The 15,581-nt window shown below is 32.6% G+C and overlaps 2 protein-coding genes across 2 annotated transcripts in view; both read left to right on the plus strand.

Moving 5' to 3' along the window:
* The window catches only part of LOC111087062, a 95,076-nt gene extending 87,914 nt beyond the window's left edge, over window positions 1-7,162 (plus strand). The window contains exon 4 of the mRNA XM_022392330.1: window positions 7,105-7,162. Coding sequence (XP_022248038.1) covers window positions 7,105-7,162 — 58 coding nt within the window. The remainder of the gene's footprint in view (window positions 1-7,104) is intronic.
* Window positions 7,163-7,866: 704 nt separating this feature from the next.
* LOC106464592 (lutropin-choriogonadotropic hormone receptor-like) overlaps window positions 7,867-15,581 on the plus strand; it is a 33,579-nt gene continuing 25,864 nt past the window's right edge. The window contains exons 1-2 of the mRNA XM_013924746.2: window positions 7,867-7,935; window positions 10,339-10,404. Coding sequence (XP_013780200.1) covers window positions 7,931-7,935; window positions 10,339-10,404 — 71 coding nt within the window. The 5' untranslated portion in view covers window positions 7,867-7,930. The remainder of the gene's footprint in view (window positions 7,936-10,338; window positions 10,405-15,581) is intronic.

A 15,581-nucleotide genomic window follows, 5' to 3' on the forward strand; every position in this document is an offset into this window, starting at 1 on the left:
AACCATTATTAGTCTCAAAGTGGGTTCCTCGTCATCGAATTTGAAATATCAAATCAGTTGTTCGCTAGTTATAAGTGGACACACACACACACGTACATATGAATTTGTCACATAAGAATTCAGGTTTCATTAAGAGTGAATTCATTGTGTGAATTTTTAATTATAAGCAATATTTTAAAATGAAGGATAGAACTACGGTGCCAAATCATCTAAGTCAAAATTTCAGGACTATGTGGAATTAAAGTTTAAATTGTATATATGATATCATGATTTTGCCTGCGAATTATATATGGTTATCTAGGTTTAAAACACTTGTCACCAAATTAGGCTAAAACAAAAAAAAATATTTTTCAGGATAAACACATCTTTCTTTTCCCCCAAAAGATATAAAAACTTTTCTGTTTTTTTACTTAAGACTTTGCATTGTTTTATTATTCTATTTTTGTTATTGTATCATTTTAAGACCTTTAAAGATTTTTTAGACCATGATTCATAATAACGCCATTCAACTCGTTAGCTACCTTCTTTAAAACTGATTTCTCTGTTAATCTATTTAGAAACTAGTGTTTAGCGAGGAACCTACTGAACCGAATAATTAATTCAAAAATCGATAACAGCAAATTTTACACTTGACAAGGTATTATCTTAATAATTACAATGTTTCGACCAATAGTATCTAGTCACCATCAGTTAAGGGTTACATTATAAATAATAGTCGAATTCGAATAAATGTTACAGATACGTGATGGTGAGGACAAGTTTGTAGGTGGCGTTACATTAGCTGTTTGAGTAAAATTAGGTGGATAACATATTAATATAGCTAAAGGTGATTTCTGGAAAGTTATTTAGCGTTGGATTTGATTACTTTATCAGTAGTGTTTCAGCTGGTTTTCTTCTGTTGATGTCTGGTTCTTTTAGGGGTGGTTTCGACATTGTTTTCAGTGATAATGTTTAGTTTCTTTTATGATGTTCAAAAACATGTGAGGGTCTGAGACTTCTTTCTATTCCGGTTTTCCAATATAAAAGTGTTTACATTAACTACATTTAAACTTGTAGATGGCTCCGTTGTGTTTATTTTCAACGGGAAACTTGTTAGTAATAAGGTTCTGGAATTTAATACCTGGATTTTGTATGATTATGGTATTTATGTCGATATTGTGTTTCTTCGTGGGTTTTCGCCAAGGTGTTCGGCGTAAGGTGTTGATAAAGTTAAAGCTGTTTTCATCTTTAATATTTGTATTTTTTGTTTGTTTCATGCTTTTGTTTTTGAATGTATTGAATTTTCTAACAACTTTTTCCTGATAATTAATTTTTTTGAATGAAGATTTCAAAAATTATTTATAGTTCATCATCTAAGTTGTTTGCAGAACACACATTAAATGTTATTTGTTTGTTTTAGAGCAAAGTTACATTGGGCTATCTGCTGTGTCTACCGTCTGGAATCTAACTCCGGATGTACCGCTGTCCTACCAGAGAACAAATGCTATTTGCATAATACATTTCAAAATTCCTAGTTTCTGTTGTTTGGAGTGCGTGGATTTTTATTTAAGACGTTGTTCTAAGATTTTGGTTTTCTACGACTTTTATTTTCAAATCCTGATTGTTTTCTTCTGATGCGGACGTTTAGAAAGGTTAGGATGTATGTCGTTGACGTGGTTAAAGAATCTTCCTTTTTCTTCATCGAAGTTGATTGAAGCCGTAGGAAACATCGTCGACATATCTCAACTGATATAAGAGTTTAAGGTCTATTTTTCCAGTTGAATTAAAAATGTGTTTGCTAGTACACTTGATGGTGTTCCGCCCATACAGTCGTTATTGAATTGACACTAGGTGATGCCATTGAATTTAAAACAGAGCTTCGTGGCGAGGTTAAACAATGTTAGACAGTTTAATGGAAGTGTCGAATGTTTGGTAATCAGTTCAATATCAAGCCTGTTGGATTTCTCTATTGGAATTTGGTTATATAGCTCTTGCACGTCAATACTTGCCATTTTGTGTTTTGGTCCAATTTTTCAAGGGAGTCAATAAAATGTGGGGTAGTTTCCTGAGCTGTCGTATGCTGAATTCATCCATGTCAGATGTATAAGTGAGAGATTTATATTGTTTAAATTCCCAATAGTTATTTCACAATCTGTTATCAAAATTTCGGCTTTCTTCAATCTTACTGTTTGTTTGTTTTCTTGTATTCAGTTATATTCCAATATTTTATTCATTCACGTCTCAGACTTAAAGGCTAAACCAAGGTTGTAGTTAAAGGAAGAATAGGTTGATATTATGAAACGCATTTTAATAGTTGTTTTATGAATTTTCGGCAGTTAGTAGAGATGAGGAAATCTACCATTGGTGCATTGTTACCAGTTTCTGAGCTCGGGGATTATACAGTCTTCTTTTTCAAGTGCTTTTAGTAGCTTGTTCATTGGTTTTTCATATAGACTTTTGAGGTTTTCATCTATTTTTCAATATTTGTTGGGGTCATTTAATCCTTGTTTCGTCAATGAGATGTACTCTGTGTTATTCATTAAAACCATGTTTTGGTGTTTGTTTACATTGTTAGTGATTAGTTATTACGTACCATTACTAATTCGACGTTTTGTTTACTCTTCGTTGAGTGTTTAAGATTATTTTTTGATTTGTTGGAGAACTCTTGAAAAATTATTTGATGGAATAAGTTTTTAATGTTCGTTGTATCTCAGCCGCCCTGAAAAGCTCTGGATTGAGCGAAACGCGTCGTCGGCAATGGTTTGTTTGTTTTTGAATTTCGCGCAAAGCTACACCTTAATTTAGCAGTGTGAGACTAGAGGGAAGGCAGCTAGTCATCACCACCCACCGCCAACTCTTGGGCTACTCTTTTACCAACGAATAGTGGGATTGACCGTCACGTTATAACTCCCCCACGGCTGAAAGGACGGGCATGTTTGGTGGGACGGGGATTCGAACCCGCGACCTTCAGATTGCAAGTCGAGCGCCCTAACCACCTGGCCATGCCGCAATGGATATGGCGAGTATAGTGTGGTTGAAATAATATTATTGTACACTCTTCTAGTTCTTGAAAAATCCCTAATGTACTAGATTACAAAATGCAATGTTAAAAATATAATAGGCTTAATATAATGTCTTATGACAAGTATAATTAATTATAATCATGCTTCCTTCACAAACTTGTAAAAGGCGTTCACACCATACTGAACAAAAGTCCAGTCTTAACAGAACTAAGAGCATACGTAATTCAGAATAATAACAATGAGTATCGCCTGACATGTGACAACGTTATGAACAATAAGAAGTGAACAATAATAATGTATGACAATAATATAAATATGGTGAAGAAAACATTAATGTGAAAGCGAAAACATTCACATCTAATATATATGTATAGATAAATGTAGTTATAACCTCATATATATACATACATATGCACCCTTCAGAAAATAAATAATTAAAACAGAAGGTATTAAAACGTCCATAAACGCATAAATAAATCGACCATTTAGAGTGGTAATCCTCTATCTCTGTCAAATGAAGTATTCTCAAATCAAGTTGGAATAGACTCCATGTATTTCCTGTCCAGGAAGACGTGATATTTTCTTTCTATTTCAATACTGAAAGGGTGATCAGATTTAGGCATACCGTGTTCCTTAATAGAATGTGCTTCAATCGCATTCCTTTCAACTTCACCTATCATTGTAACACAGATCTGCCATGCAACACTCTTTTACAGGTCTCTCAGTTTCACCAACAATATATTTTTCGTAACAAACATCCCAAGATATACTGTAAACCACGTACTTCTCCACACACTGCTTTCAAAGTGCTAGATTACAGTCGTTTTGCTGGCAATGATTGCGGGGTTTAAATTCCGCGCACACGAAATGTGACTTAAGTGAACATAGTGGCTTTTCCATCACTTTCTGCTTTATTTATCTTACTAAAGAGTGTGTCTATGTGGTTATACTTATGTTTAACTCTATATATCTATTGGATGTGAATATTCATGTAACTCGTCTGTTATGTTTTCGCTTTTTAAATTAATGTTTTCTTCACCATGTATATATTGTTGTCATGCATTTATTATTGTTAACTTCTTATCGTTGAAAATTTTGTCGCGTGTCAAATGATAAATAAGAGCTTATTATTAATATTTTGAATTATATTAGCTTAGATTTTTTTTTCTTTCTAAATAATAATAATAATAATACTGGAGAGTAAAAGTCGTTTTTTTTTACTTTTATTCACAAAATGAGTACTTTCCTCCAATTTACACTACGAATTTTGAAAAATAACAATTATATTAGCTGTTTGTTCTGTAAAGACTGTTAAGGATTGTATTCAGTAGAATGTCTACCTCTTGATAAAGCCATAAGGTGAGACGTTGAGAAACTAAAGAAAATTCACTAGATACTGGCTATTTTTCTTTGTTACAAACTCTACTAATTCATCTTGTACCTTGGACGTGAATATTGTTTAAGAATCACGTTCGTTTAGTGTTAGTCAAACGTATTTCATTTTCAACACTATTTTTACGGATATACAGAGATATATTTTTTCACGACGTTTCACCTTGTTAACCTGACGTAATTAGGTGATTTCCATCATATGATTAGAACAGAAATCATAGAAAGAAATACGTAAGCATCAAAAGTAATGTAATCAAAAATTATAACAAACAACAATATTTAAACCAAATGTTTATTTCAGTATAATAATATACATTAACTATGCCTAGGACTTAAAACATTAAATTCGGGATTCGATATCCCGTGATGGACACAGCAGATAGCCCAATGCGGCTTTGCTCTAAAACAAATAAATATTAAGGCATTATTAAATTTAGTTATTTTTCTTAAAGTGTAGCGGATACCGTAGGAATTTATTATTATTATTATCTGGAAAGTAAGGATAGTTTTTTTTTCTTATAGCATTTTTAAATGTACATGTAGACTGTAAAATGTCACCTAGATGTCTTAATAAAAATACTGATTGGTAAATGGAATTTCAAATGGCAATGTCTTAAGTTTTATTCATGAATATAATAACAAGCACTGGGGGCTACATAATTTTCCATATTTAGGCCTTTATCTTTGTCATAATGGACCCCAACAAACTGAAAATTGGGACATTTAAATGCAAAGTTGAAGGGCCTTTTATGGTATTAATGTTTAAGTGAACCCGAAGTTTTGTTTAATTTTGGTAACATTCGAGAGCAGCATTGATTGCTTCAGGAATGAAAAACTTGAGTGAAGAGACTTTTTACATCAAATCATGACCAGACGAACAAAAGATCTGAATTCTCATAGTTTCTTAACGAATATTTTGGAGTTTTTTAATTAAGGTAAAGTCTCGAGAAGGAATACTAAGTTTATGAAATTTTGGGAATTCATAAATCTGAAGGATACGCAAGTCGAAGTGTCGAAGAAAACCGTTTAAACCATCTGAAAGTTGAGAAGTTTAAAGTAACTGTAAAAGAAGGTATTACTATATATTTTCTTCGGATGAGGTTAAATTAGCTTATAGTTCGAAAAAATTAATAGAATTATGTAGAAGTGCGCAATTAGTTTGCGTTGCTTTTGTCAGACTTTAGTGAAACTATAATACTGCTCTCATTCTTCAACAGATTCAAGTGCTTTAATTTCTCCTTGAATAGGTTAAAATTCAGCTTTTTAGGTTTCTCAAGAAGAATGAAAAGTGGCACAATTTTACTATTTTCTCAAATTCTAGGAAATAAGATGATAATTAACTGTAGTTTATTTAAACTTCCATTTAGTTTTTGATTATTAATACTTTCAGAAATAATATTAACAGAATTTTTAACATAAGTTTTAGAATTGTAAATGAAATGAGTGGAGATAGAGTTATTTAATATTTGTAATTTTTCTAGGCAGATCTTCCAATCCTATCTGGAAATCAAGTTTTGGAATAGTCAACAACAAAACTTATTTTCTTTTAAAGTTGTATTTCATCACAGGAAAACTGAGAGTTAGAGATTAAAAACAGCTTGTTGTTGTTGTTGTTTTATAGGGAATGGTGGTGTTATCTTGATGATGTGAATCAGTGTTTTTGTGATTTTTATTTCGGTTACACTTTTATAATGATATTATATCTAATAAGTCGAATCAGAACTTCGAAATCTTCTTTAGTCAATCTTGTTTCTAAAATCAATATAGTTGGGTGATAGTCATAAAAGTCTGTATTTTCACGGATGTGTGCATGAAGGAATTTGCGTTGAATTATTTTAGCAGACTGTAAGTTAAATATTTTTAACTTACACTTTGGAAAATTAGGTATGATATTGGGATCACGACAGTTTTGGAGACAAAGAATATCCAAACTTGCCTTTCGTGGACGAAGCTCATTTTTCTTCTGTAAACAACGGGAGGTAGTTTTTTTTTACAAAAGTTTGTGACACTAAATCTTACTACGGTATGAAGAAAAGTACTTTTCAACAGCGGAGTTCGATCCTCATGAGGGACACAGTACAGATTGTGTAGCTTTATAGTTAACAACAAAACAAATAAACAGGGTTTTTGCATCCCTGATTGTATATGCTGGAAACTCCCGAAGAAGCATAGAACCCTCATTCTTGAGCGTAAACTACAAATGGAATTACTGGTCGAGTTCTTGTTGTAATTTGAGTTTTTTTACTCCGGTCTGCACTTCTTACTTTAATGAAGAATAGCGGAATTATAAATCATGATGCTCAGATACTTCAAAGATCGTGTAATTGCAGTCAGTTATATGATACGGAAATAATTCAAGGGTGTATCTGATCAATAAGTATTTTATTAAATTAACCTCCTTCCATGATTTTGTCGACTCATTAAATATATTGCAAATATGATTAAGTTTGTTAGATTTAATAAAGAAATAAAAAAATTCTATGATGCAAATGATGTACTTTAATGGGTAAAAAAGCCAAACGTCTGAGAATTTGTGCGTAAAATTTTTAAATCCTTAAACGATCTAGACATATAGTTATCTTTATTATGAGACTTATCGCATCTTAATGAAAGAAAATTATTAATGACAGTAAAACAGTTCAAAAAGACTGGAAATGACAGCACACAACTAGTAATTTGTTCATATATGTTTTTTATTTTATTTTTACAGGAAGATTCATTACATTAATGAGATGATGAAAGAACTGTTTCTTAATGATACTTTGTGATATCAAACATCGACTCGTTTTCGTCTTACAACAATGTTGGAAAAAATAAAAAAATAGATACATTAACAACCTCAGTGTTATTTGATTTTTATCCTGTGATAATACATCGTCATCTTTAATATAAAGTTGCATTCATCTATCAAGCCATTAGCCATTGTTGAAATGAGTTGGTTGGATGGTTTTAGAACCGATTTGGAACGCGATCCTTTGTTGTTTTTCCTAATAATGTAACGCCTAATGACTAATTATTGACACTGACAAAACCACCTGATTTTTAGCCACCTCTTCTATCATTGTTCATGATAATTAGATCACATTTTCTTAAAAACACGTTCAACTTGGAGAGCATCAACAAGAGTTATGTATGGAGCTACTTGTCTTTCTAATAGTGACTAATGTTTTAACGTAATTACGATTTCTTCGATTTGTAGATTTTTAAATGTAATTTAACTTTATCCACTCTCACATATGTAACATATATATGTTTTTTTTCAGTCGTGTTACTTTATATTGTCAACGATTTAGTAAAAACATTTTAATTATGGCTACGTGAGTGATAGTATGTTTATCTTCAAAAATGTCAAGCTTTTTGTTGCTGTTATTAAACATAATCATTGTAAACTTCATGTCTAAAATGAGGAATATGCGCATGCTGTTATATGTATTTACTGACGTGTAGCTGTAACAATCAATTTCAGGAGAATCATCCAATCAGGCTTGGAGAAAATTCCCAATCTTGCTGAGCTTCGTACAGAGAACATAATTTCGATGGCGTAAGTATGATCTAGAATACAAATAGTATTTTGTTACCACATGAGAATCATTAAGCATTTCTAGGTTTCAAATTTCCCCCCTTCTTATTACTAAAGTTAACAGACTAATTTAACAGTTTGTCCAATTATACTGAAAACGGAAGCTAAATAACTCTTTCTTCTGCTTCTCTTTACATTAGTAGGAAAAATTGGCTTTATGTATCACTGATCTAATACCAGTCGACTTTCCTTGATTATATCACTATTTTTGTTGAAGTTTGAGATCTAAGGTGGAGTTCGTTATTTCATAAAGTATAGTTGAGAGCAAAACTTTTTAATCTGGTAATTACTTGGTGAGCATCTTTGGTAATGAAAACAGCGTAATGTTTTGTTATACCTATCTTGAGGCAGAAATCCTAAGGAATAGTTTAATTACTTTTCATGTTGATAATTGGGTAGAAGACAATAATGATTATATATATATAACATACCAGAAGATCATTCCATATCCTCATATAAGGCGATTTTTTCAAAATGAAGAATAAAAAATATAATAATTTTGAAAACACTTTATAGTGTTCCTAATCATTATACTAATGACATTGTAGTACTTTTGTTTAGATCAGGTTGGGTCGGTTTAAGCTAATTATTATTATTACGGCTATGCAAATAGTTCGCAAAGAGAAGCGGAAAAGTTTGTTTTTTGCAAATACTGCAATTTAAGATTAGTTTATTTAAGCGGATCAGTTCAAAATCTTACATATTCCAGAAAAAAAATCACTTTACTTGAATGATGTACTTTTTTTTACAAACATCGTTTGTCACGTACTGGAGTTTTCCAAATTTTAAGTAGCGGCGCTCCCTAACTCAGCAAAGTTTTCGTTACGCCCCCTTCACATAAAATAATTTTCAAGAGTGGTAACAGCAAAATCAACATTTTTCTACCTGTTTTTAATATTCTTTAAATTAAAAAATGCTTCTAAGAAGTGAGTAAATGCGAGATAGTTTTGTTAAGTTATCGTTGTCCCCAACTCTTCTGTTTGTTTCGTCGTTATTTTTTAGCTCTCCCAGGGTGCGCGCCTCACAATTTGGAAAACATTGATGTACTTACAATGTTTCCTATTCTATCTTCCTGCTGAATAAAACGTGATGCTAAAATCGCAATAGCTGTTGCGAGATTTTTCTGTTTTGACGCAAAGTTTGTTTGTACTATTTGTGTATGACCACAGGATCGATTTGGACACGGTCTTCTCAGATTATATATTTTCTCAGTTTATGTACTAGTCACACTACCATATGTTTAGTAAAAACATTAATTCTATTTTATATCTATGTAAATTTCTATGCCCAGTGAATTTCTATAGTTACAGCGGTTTTAATGATAATGCTATGTGACAACCCAACTTTTTCATCTTCTTGATTTGGGATCGAGCCCGAGATATCTGACACGCTAAACAAAGTGCTCTACTAACTTAACTAAAGGACTAATCTCGTAGCTACTGTTAAATGAGTCCTTTAGTGGGTATCAACTTCGTTTTATGAACTTTTCCTGCCTTTGTTAGGTCCTGATATGACGTTTCGAGTTTATAATGAGTCCTTTAGTAGGTAGCGAGTTCGTTTTATGAAGTCATCTTGCGTTTTTTGGTCTTGAAGCATCGTTTTTAGTTATAAGCTGAGTTCTTCATCAGGATGAACAATTTAGAGAGGCGGGAAACTTGTTTCAAGAGGAAACAAAGGCAAGAGAAGTTTATAAGCCATATAGTCCATACACACTAAAGGACTCGAACCATAAAGTGATGTGCATGTGCGTTACAAAAACCACAATATTTGTTTGGCAACATAATCTTGGCTCACAAATCTGGAAAAACATTTTTCATCAAAATCGCGAATTTATGAAAAAGGGTATATTTTAGATGGTAAACCAACCAGGATCATATGGTACTACAAGAACAACAATCATGGTAGAAAGAAATCCTTATTTGTGACAGTATATATTAAATAGGTAAAGTATTTGGATTTAAATTTAGCCTAACGTGTAAGCATACAACGCGTGTCAATGTTAACCATAAGCTACTCTACATATGAATAAAATAATATAGGATAAAATATATACAGCTGTAACCAGTGTTTAATTCTAAATAAAAAGTAATGATTTAAATTAAGAAAAAGAAATATTTTGACATAAAAAAATCCGTTAACTTGCAGAAATAGGGGATATTTTTACTCAATATTTTAAGGGAAGGGTCGGAATGTGTCACGAAACTGCCGAGAAATCACTCTAGAAACGAACGTAAGTAGACAGATATCCATGATATATGAATATATTGCAAGTCTTCTTGAAATATAGCGCTAACGCCAAGAAAGTAACTGTTTAAACTCAATAGTTTTACGGTGTTAACCATTATTATTTGACCTTTTCCTCAGTGACTTCGACAGCAACAGAATCAAACGTTTGCCTACTGGGTCAGTGAAGATTAAAGCTGAAATTCTGTAAGTTACGGAGATCATTTTTGTCTCATTTAAACGTTTAAAAAACTATAAATAACCTGAATGATGGTTCCTAATCTGTCGTTTAAAATAAATCTATTTCACCTTGAATTTGTGTATCACTTTTTAAACTGTCGCTGTTTTTAAAACCGTTGTGTGGAGATTTTCGGCCTCAGTAGTTTTGTTAGGAATACATTAATGACTAATCATAGTTTATAATTTTTAAATTTAAGCTCATTAGGCTAGTAATCTCTTAACGGATAATTTCGATTTTCTTCAGAAAGCAAATGAATAGTGGAAAATCTGATTTGTTCAATTCTACGTTTTTACAATTTTTATTTTAGCAGCAAATATTCGTCCTTTATTATATATAATAACTATGTTTATACTAAGCCTAACAACACTCGCGTCATAATAACTGTTTCCAAGGCCTTACTAGAAACCCTCTTAAAGCCCCTTAAAATATAGGCTATGTATAATCATTGAACTTGCTGAATGCAGAAGAACAGAATTTCATTGGATCAGTCAACAAAAGTGTTTATGTTGAACGTCAGTAGCACCAGAAAACAGACTTCACGGTGATTCACAACACATAGTTAACGAAAAGGGTGATGAGGCAAAAGCTAGTTTCCTTAGTTCACATTATACAACTTATTGTTTATTTGTTGTTAAGCGCAAAGCTACAAAGTGGGCTATATGTACTCTGCCCATAGCGTATTGAAACCAGATTTTTAGCGTTATAAGCCATCAGACTTACTGCTGAGCCATCGGGGGCTATATAAGCTATTTAAGTCCCAGTAGTTTAGTTGTTTCTATTGCATTTGTTAGCACTTAAAGTCAAACTCCTATTCTCAATGGAATATGCGTATTTAATGCAACTTAAACTAATCACGTTTGAAGTTGTTCTTATTTTCTTTGTGCAAGGTTTCATAATGGGCTATCTGCACTCTGTTCACAGTGAGAAATCGAACTTCGCCCGAAATTGAGCATAATTTGTCCGTAAGCTTACTGCTGACCCACCAGGAGACCAACTATGAAGCGAGACTGTAATTTGTTACTTGTATTAAAGAACAACAGATATTTGTCTCACCCTGTACAAAATCATTACATTAAAATGAGAGGTGGTCTATAGCACCGAAATTAGTTACTAGATACTTAAAAGGGGATATTTAGTCAAACTTTCTAACAGTTACTTCATTTAGGCTAAGATTCCTCTCAGCTTCAAATATCTAAAAATCTAGCTTGCATATTGACTTGACACACGTAGATCTGTCAAAATCTAAAATAACTATAAACACACATATAGATGTGCTATGTTACCATATAAACATAAACACATGTATGGATGTACTACGTTATAAAATAAATACATACGGATGTGCTATGTTACCAAATAAACATAAACACATGTATGGATGTATTACATTATATGCCTCCCAGTGGCACAGCGGTATGTCTACGGACTTACAACGCTAGAATCCGGGTTTCGATACCCGTGGTGGGCAGAGCACAGATAGCCCATTGTGCAGCTTTGTGCTTGATTACAAACAAACACGTATTACGTTATAAAATAAATATATATGGATGTGCTATGTTACCCAATAAACATTTCTATGGATGTGCTACTTTATAAAATAAACATAAAAACATATATGGATGTACTACGTTACCAAATAAACATAAACACATATATGGGTGTGCTAAATTACTAAATAAATATAAACACATAAACATGAGAACTGTTAATAAGATTGTATCAATATTTTCGCGCAAAAGTCTGTTTGCGCAAAACCGTTTATAACTATGACATGATAGATTAGAAGGAAGCCAGCCAGTCTACAGCACCCTCAGCCAACCCTTAGGTTACACTTAGTCGAATAAAAAGACTTGATCATTACTCTTATAACGCATCTACGGCCCTAAAGTCCGGAGCACGTTTTACAGCAACGGTCAAATGATATGAACGAACAAGTTGGAGCACGTTTTAGAACAACGGTCAAACGATATGAACGGACAAGCTGGAGCACGTTTTACAACAACGGTCAAATGATATGAACAGACAAGCTGGAGCACGTTTTACAACAACCGTCAAATGATATGAACGGACAAGTCAGAAACCCCATAATTCAGGCATAACCGTCCCTAATTTAGAACTGTTGAGCGTATGGAGGGAGAGCAGCACTCGCCGCCTACTGCATAAAGGATATACCTATAAGGAGACATTCGAAACTGTATTAAACTGAAAATTTGTTATTAAATTGTATCTCGAGATTATAACAAGTTTAGTATGTGTGTTTTTTAACTAGCACGAAAATACAGTTACAATCGTTTTAACGTGTTCTGTTTAATGACTGCAAAACTATTACTTCACATAAACTATCATCAATTTTCTAATGAAAGGGTTTTTAACCATAAACATCCCCATGAGTAATCAAAACATCAATCAATGTTATATTTTATTTCTTTCATTTTTTGTATATATTGTTGTAGTTTTTTTTAGGGGAAGCTACAAAATGGGTTATTTGAGCTCTGTCCACTACAGGGATCGAGTCCCGGATGGTAGCGTTGTAGATCCGTAATCTTACCGACGACCAATTGGGGGAGTGCTTATGTATGAGTATAATATTAATCATAATCATGCATGAAACTTCATAAAAATATTTGTATAAATTGTAATTCTCTGAGTCAGAGACTGAAGTTTTCCAGGTTCAATATATGTTTGTTTGTTTTAGATGTATAAACAAATATAAGGCTGCATAACGGTTTCTAGGCTGGTCCTTTCCATTGTACAATGGTCTATTCATCCTTGAAATTATGATTTACACTTTTAAACCTTACTAACTTTAAACATAGCCTTTTCACTAATCATATCTCATCTGACAAAACACGAAACAACCGATATTATTGAGATACTGTTTCAACCAACTCATTGGAGCACTGTTCACAACTAGCCTCCACGTGGAAACAAGACTTGTTCTAGGGCAACATTTGGTGCACTGATTTAGGCTAAAACATAAGTTATTATCTACGGTGAACATGTTTGTTAATGTTTTACACTTCCATTAAACTGGCCATTGACAGCCTTGTGGTTAGTGTTCTTGTCTGTGGATCAAAAGGTCCCAGGTTTGAGCCGGATATGCCACTGAATACGTTCTGTACTTGTTGCTGTATTGGATGTTATTTACATACTATGAAAATTAATTCCGCCTGGTTATCTTCTCTTTAATCGGCATTTTTAAATTAGGGACGAGCTGTTGACTAGTTGTCCTCTAAAGCGTTGAATATTGTGATACAGTGTGTATGTATTAATATTTTTGAAATAATGTCTAATTTTTCCCAGTGCAGATATTTGATTTTTTGTCGAATTCTCGGTGCACATTCCACTTCTCACGTAGTACAGTATTTTACTGTTTTAATTTCCGCCGTGACTTTATTCTTGGTCATAAATCAGATTTAAATGTTATAAACAGAGATATTCTATTCTAGACAAAAAATATACTCTCGTCTTACTCCAAGAGTATTAGTTCATTTCATTAAAATAAAAGCAAGAACTGTTATATCTTTTTCTGTCACTTAATCAATGACAGTTAATACTTATTAAAATCAGAGGTGGAGCCACCAAGTAGTTTCATGCAAGATTTCCTGATATTAATATTGACATAAAACGTATGGATTATAACAACGGAGAAACAAAAAAGTGTATTTCATCTGCGAATTAGATCCATCATATAATGGGTTGTTTTTATTTAAACTAGTTTTTCTTTCCACTGTAATGGCTGGAGACGGCTTGAATAGGTAACGAAGAAAAACTTTAATATAAGTTTAACATAACAGCAAATGTACAACGTTTCGACAAGGTTTTGTCATCATCAGGTACCTTATATTAAGGTTTTTCTTCATTACCCATTCAAGCCGTCTCCAGCCATTATTAGTCTCAATGCGGGTTCCTCGTCATCGAATTTTCTTTCCACTGTGTTCTTGTTATTATGTCTATAGTTTACTCAGCTGTTTGGGACCCCTGAGTCTAAACGGTAAGTCTGAAGGCTTCTCACACTAACAATCTGGTTTCGATACTCGTTATTGGCAGAGCAAAGATAGCCCATTGTGTAGTTTTGTACTTAACAATAAACAAACAAACTCAACTCTTTGCATTAATTAAAAGACAAATGTTGAAGGATCCATTGTTGATACACATGTTTTCCTAATAAGTAAAAAAAAGAAGAAAATCTGAACGAAAATATTTGGTTTTAATACCAAATTATTTTGTAAATATTCCATCGGGCTAGAGTGCATCATTAGCAAGTTTATATCGGAAATTACAAAACAATTAGGAACCGCTTTTAATTATTACGGTTTTCTGGAGTTTTCAGTATTTACCATACAACCGTAGTATTTATCAGGCATCATTCGAATTGTACTAAAGATAAACAAGTCATTTCAGGTTAGCAACGTTACATCACTTTGACGTCCATCTATCCCAAACTACGATTTATAAAGTAATTTTCTTTAATCTCCATTCTATTTTTATTTTTTTCATCCGCTCTTTCGAACATTAACGAACAAAGAGAAGTTTGCTTCCGGTTACTACGTCCATGTGACTTGGATCGTGATGAACCGCAGCTGAACATCCGCTTTGTGATCAACAAAGATCCGCTTGTGTCCTCGTTCAGCTAAGTTTCACTGTCACGCTCTAAACATTCCTCACAATAGCTTCTTCTTCTTCTTTCATCAAAAACATAAGGTTATGCATTACTACCACTTACTGTATGCCATATTAACCTGCGGACAATCCACACAAAAACTACAAGGAACTTAATATACAGAAACTGTTTCTCTCTATAAGATTCTTGACAAAAAATGAAAGTACATATTACTATTATCAAGAAATAGTTAACAAATTAGGATAAAATATTTAACACGGACAGAAACATTTACAAATTATGATAAAATACTTAACACGGACAGAAAAATTTACAAATTATGATAAAATACTTAACACGGACAAAAAATGTACAAATTATGATAAAATACTTAACACGGACAGAAAAATTTACAAATTATGATAAAATACTTAACACGGACAGAAAAATGTACAAATTATGATAAAATACTTAACACGGACAGAAAAAAGAAAGTACAAATTATGATAAAACACTTCGCGACAAAGCTATACTGTTATT

The sequence above is a fragment of the Limulus polyphemus genome, unplaced genomic scaffold (assembly GCF_000517525.1).
Source record: "Limulus polyphemus unplaced genomic scaffold, Limulus_polyphemus-2.1.2 Scaffold1697, whole genome shotgun sequence".
Taxonomy (NCBI): Eukaryota; Metazoa; Arthropoda; class Merostomata; order Xiphosura; family Limulidae; genus Limulus; species Limulus polyphemus.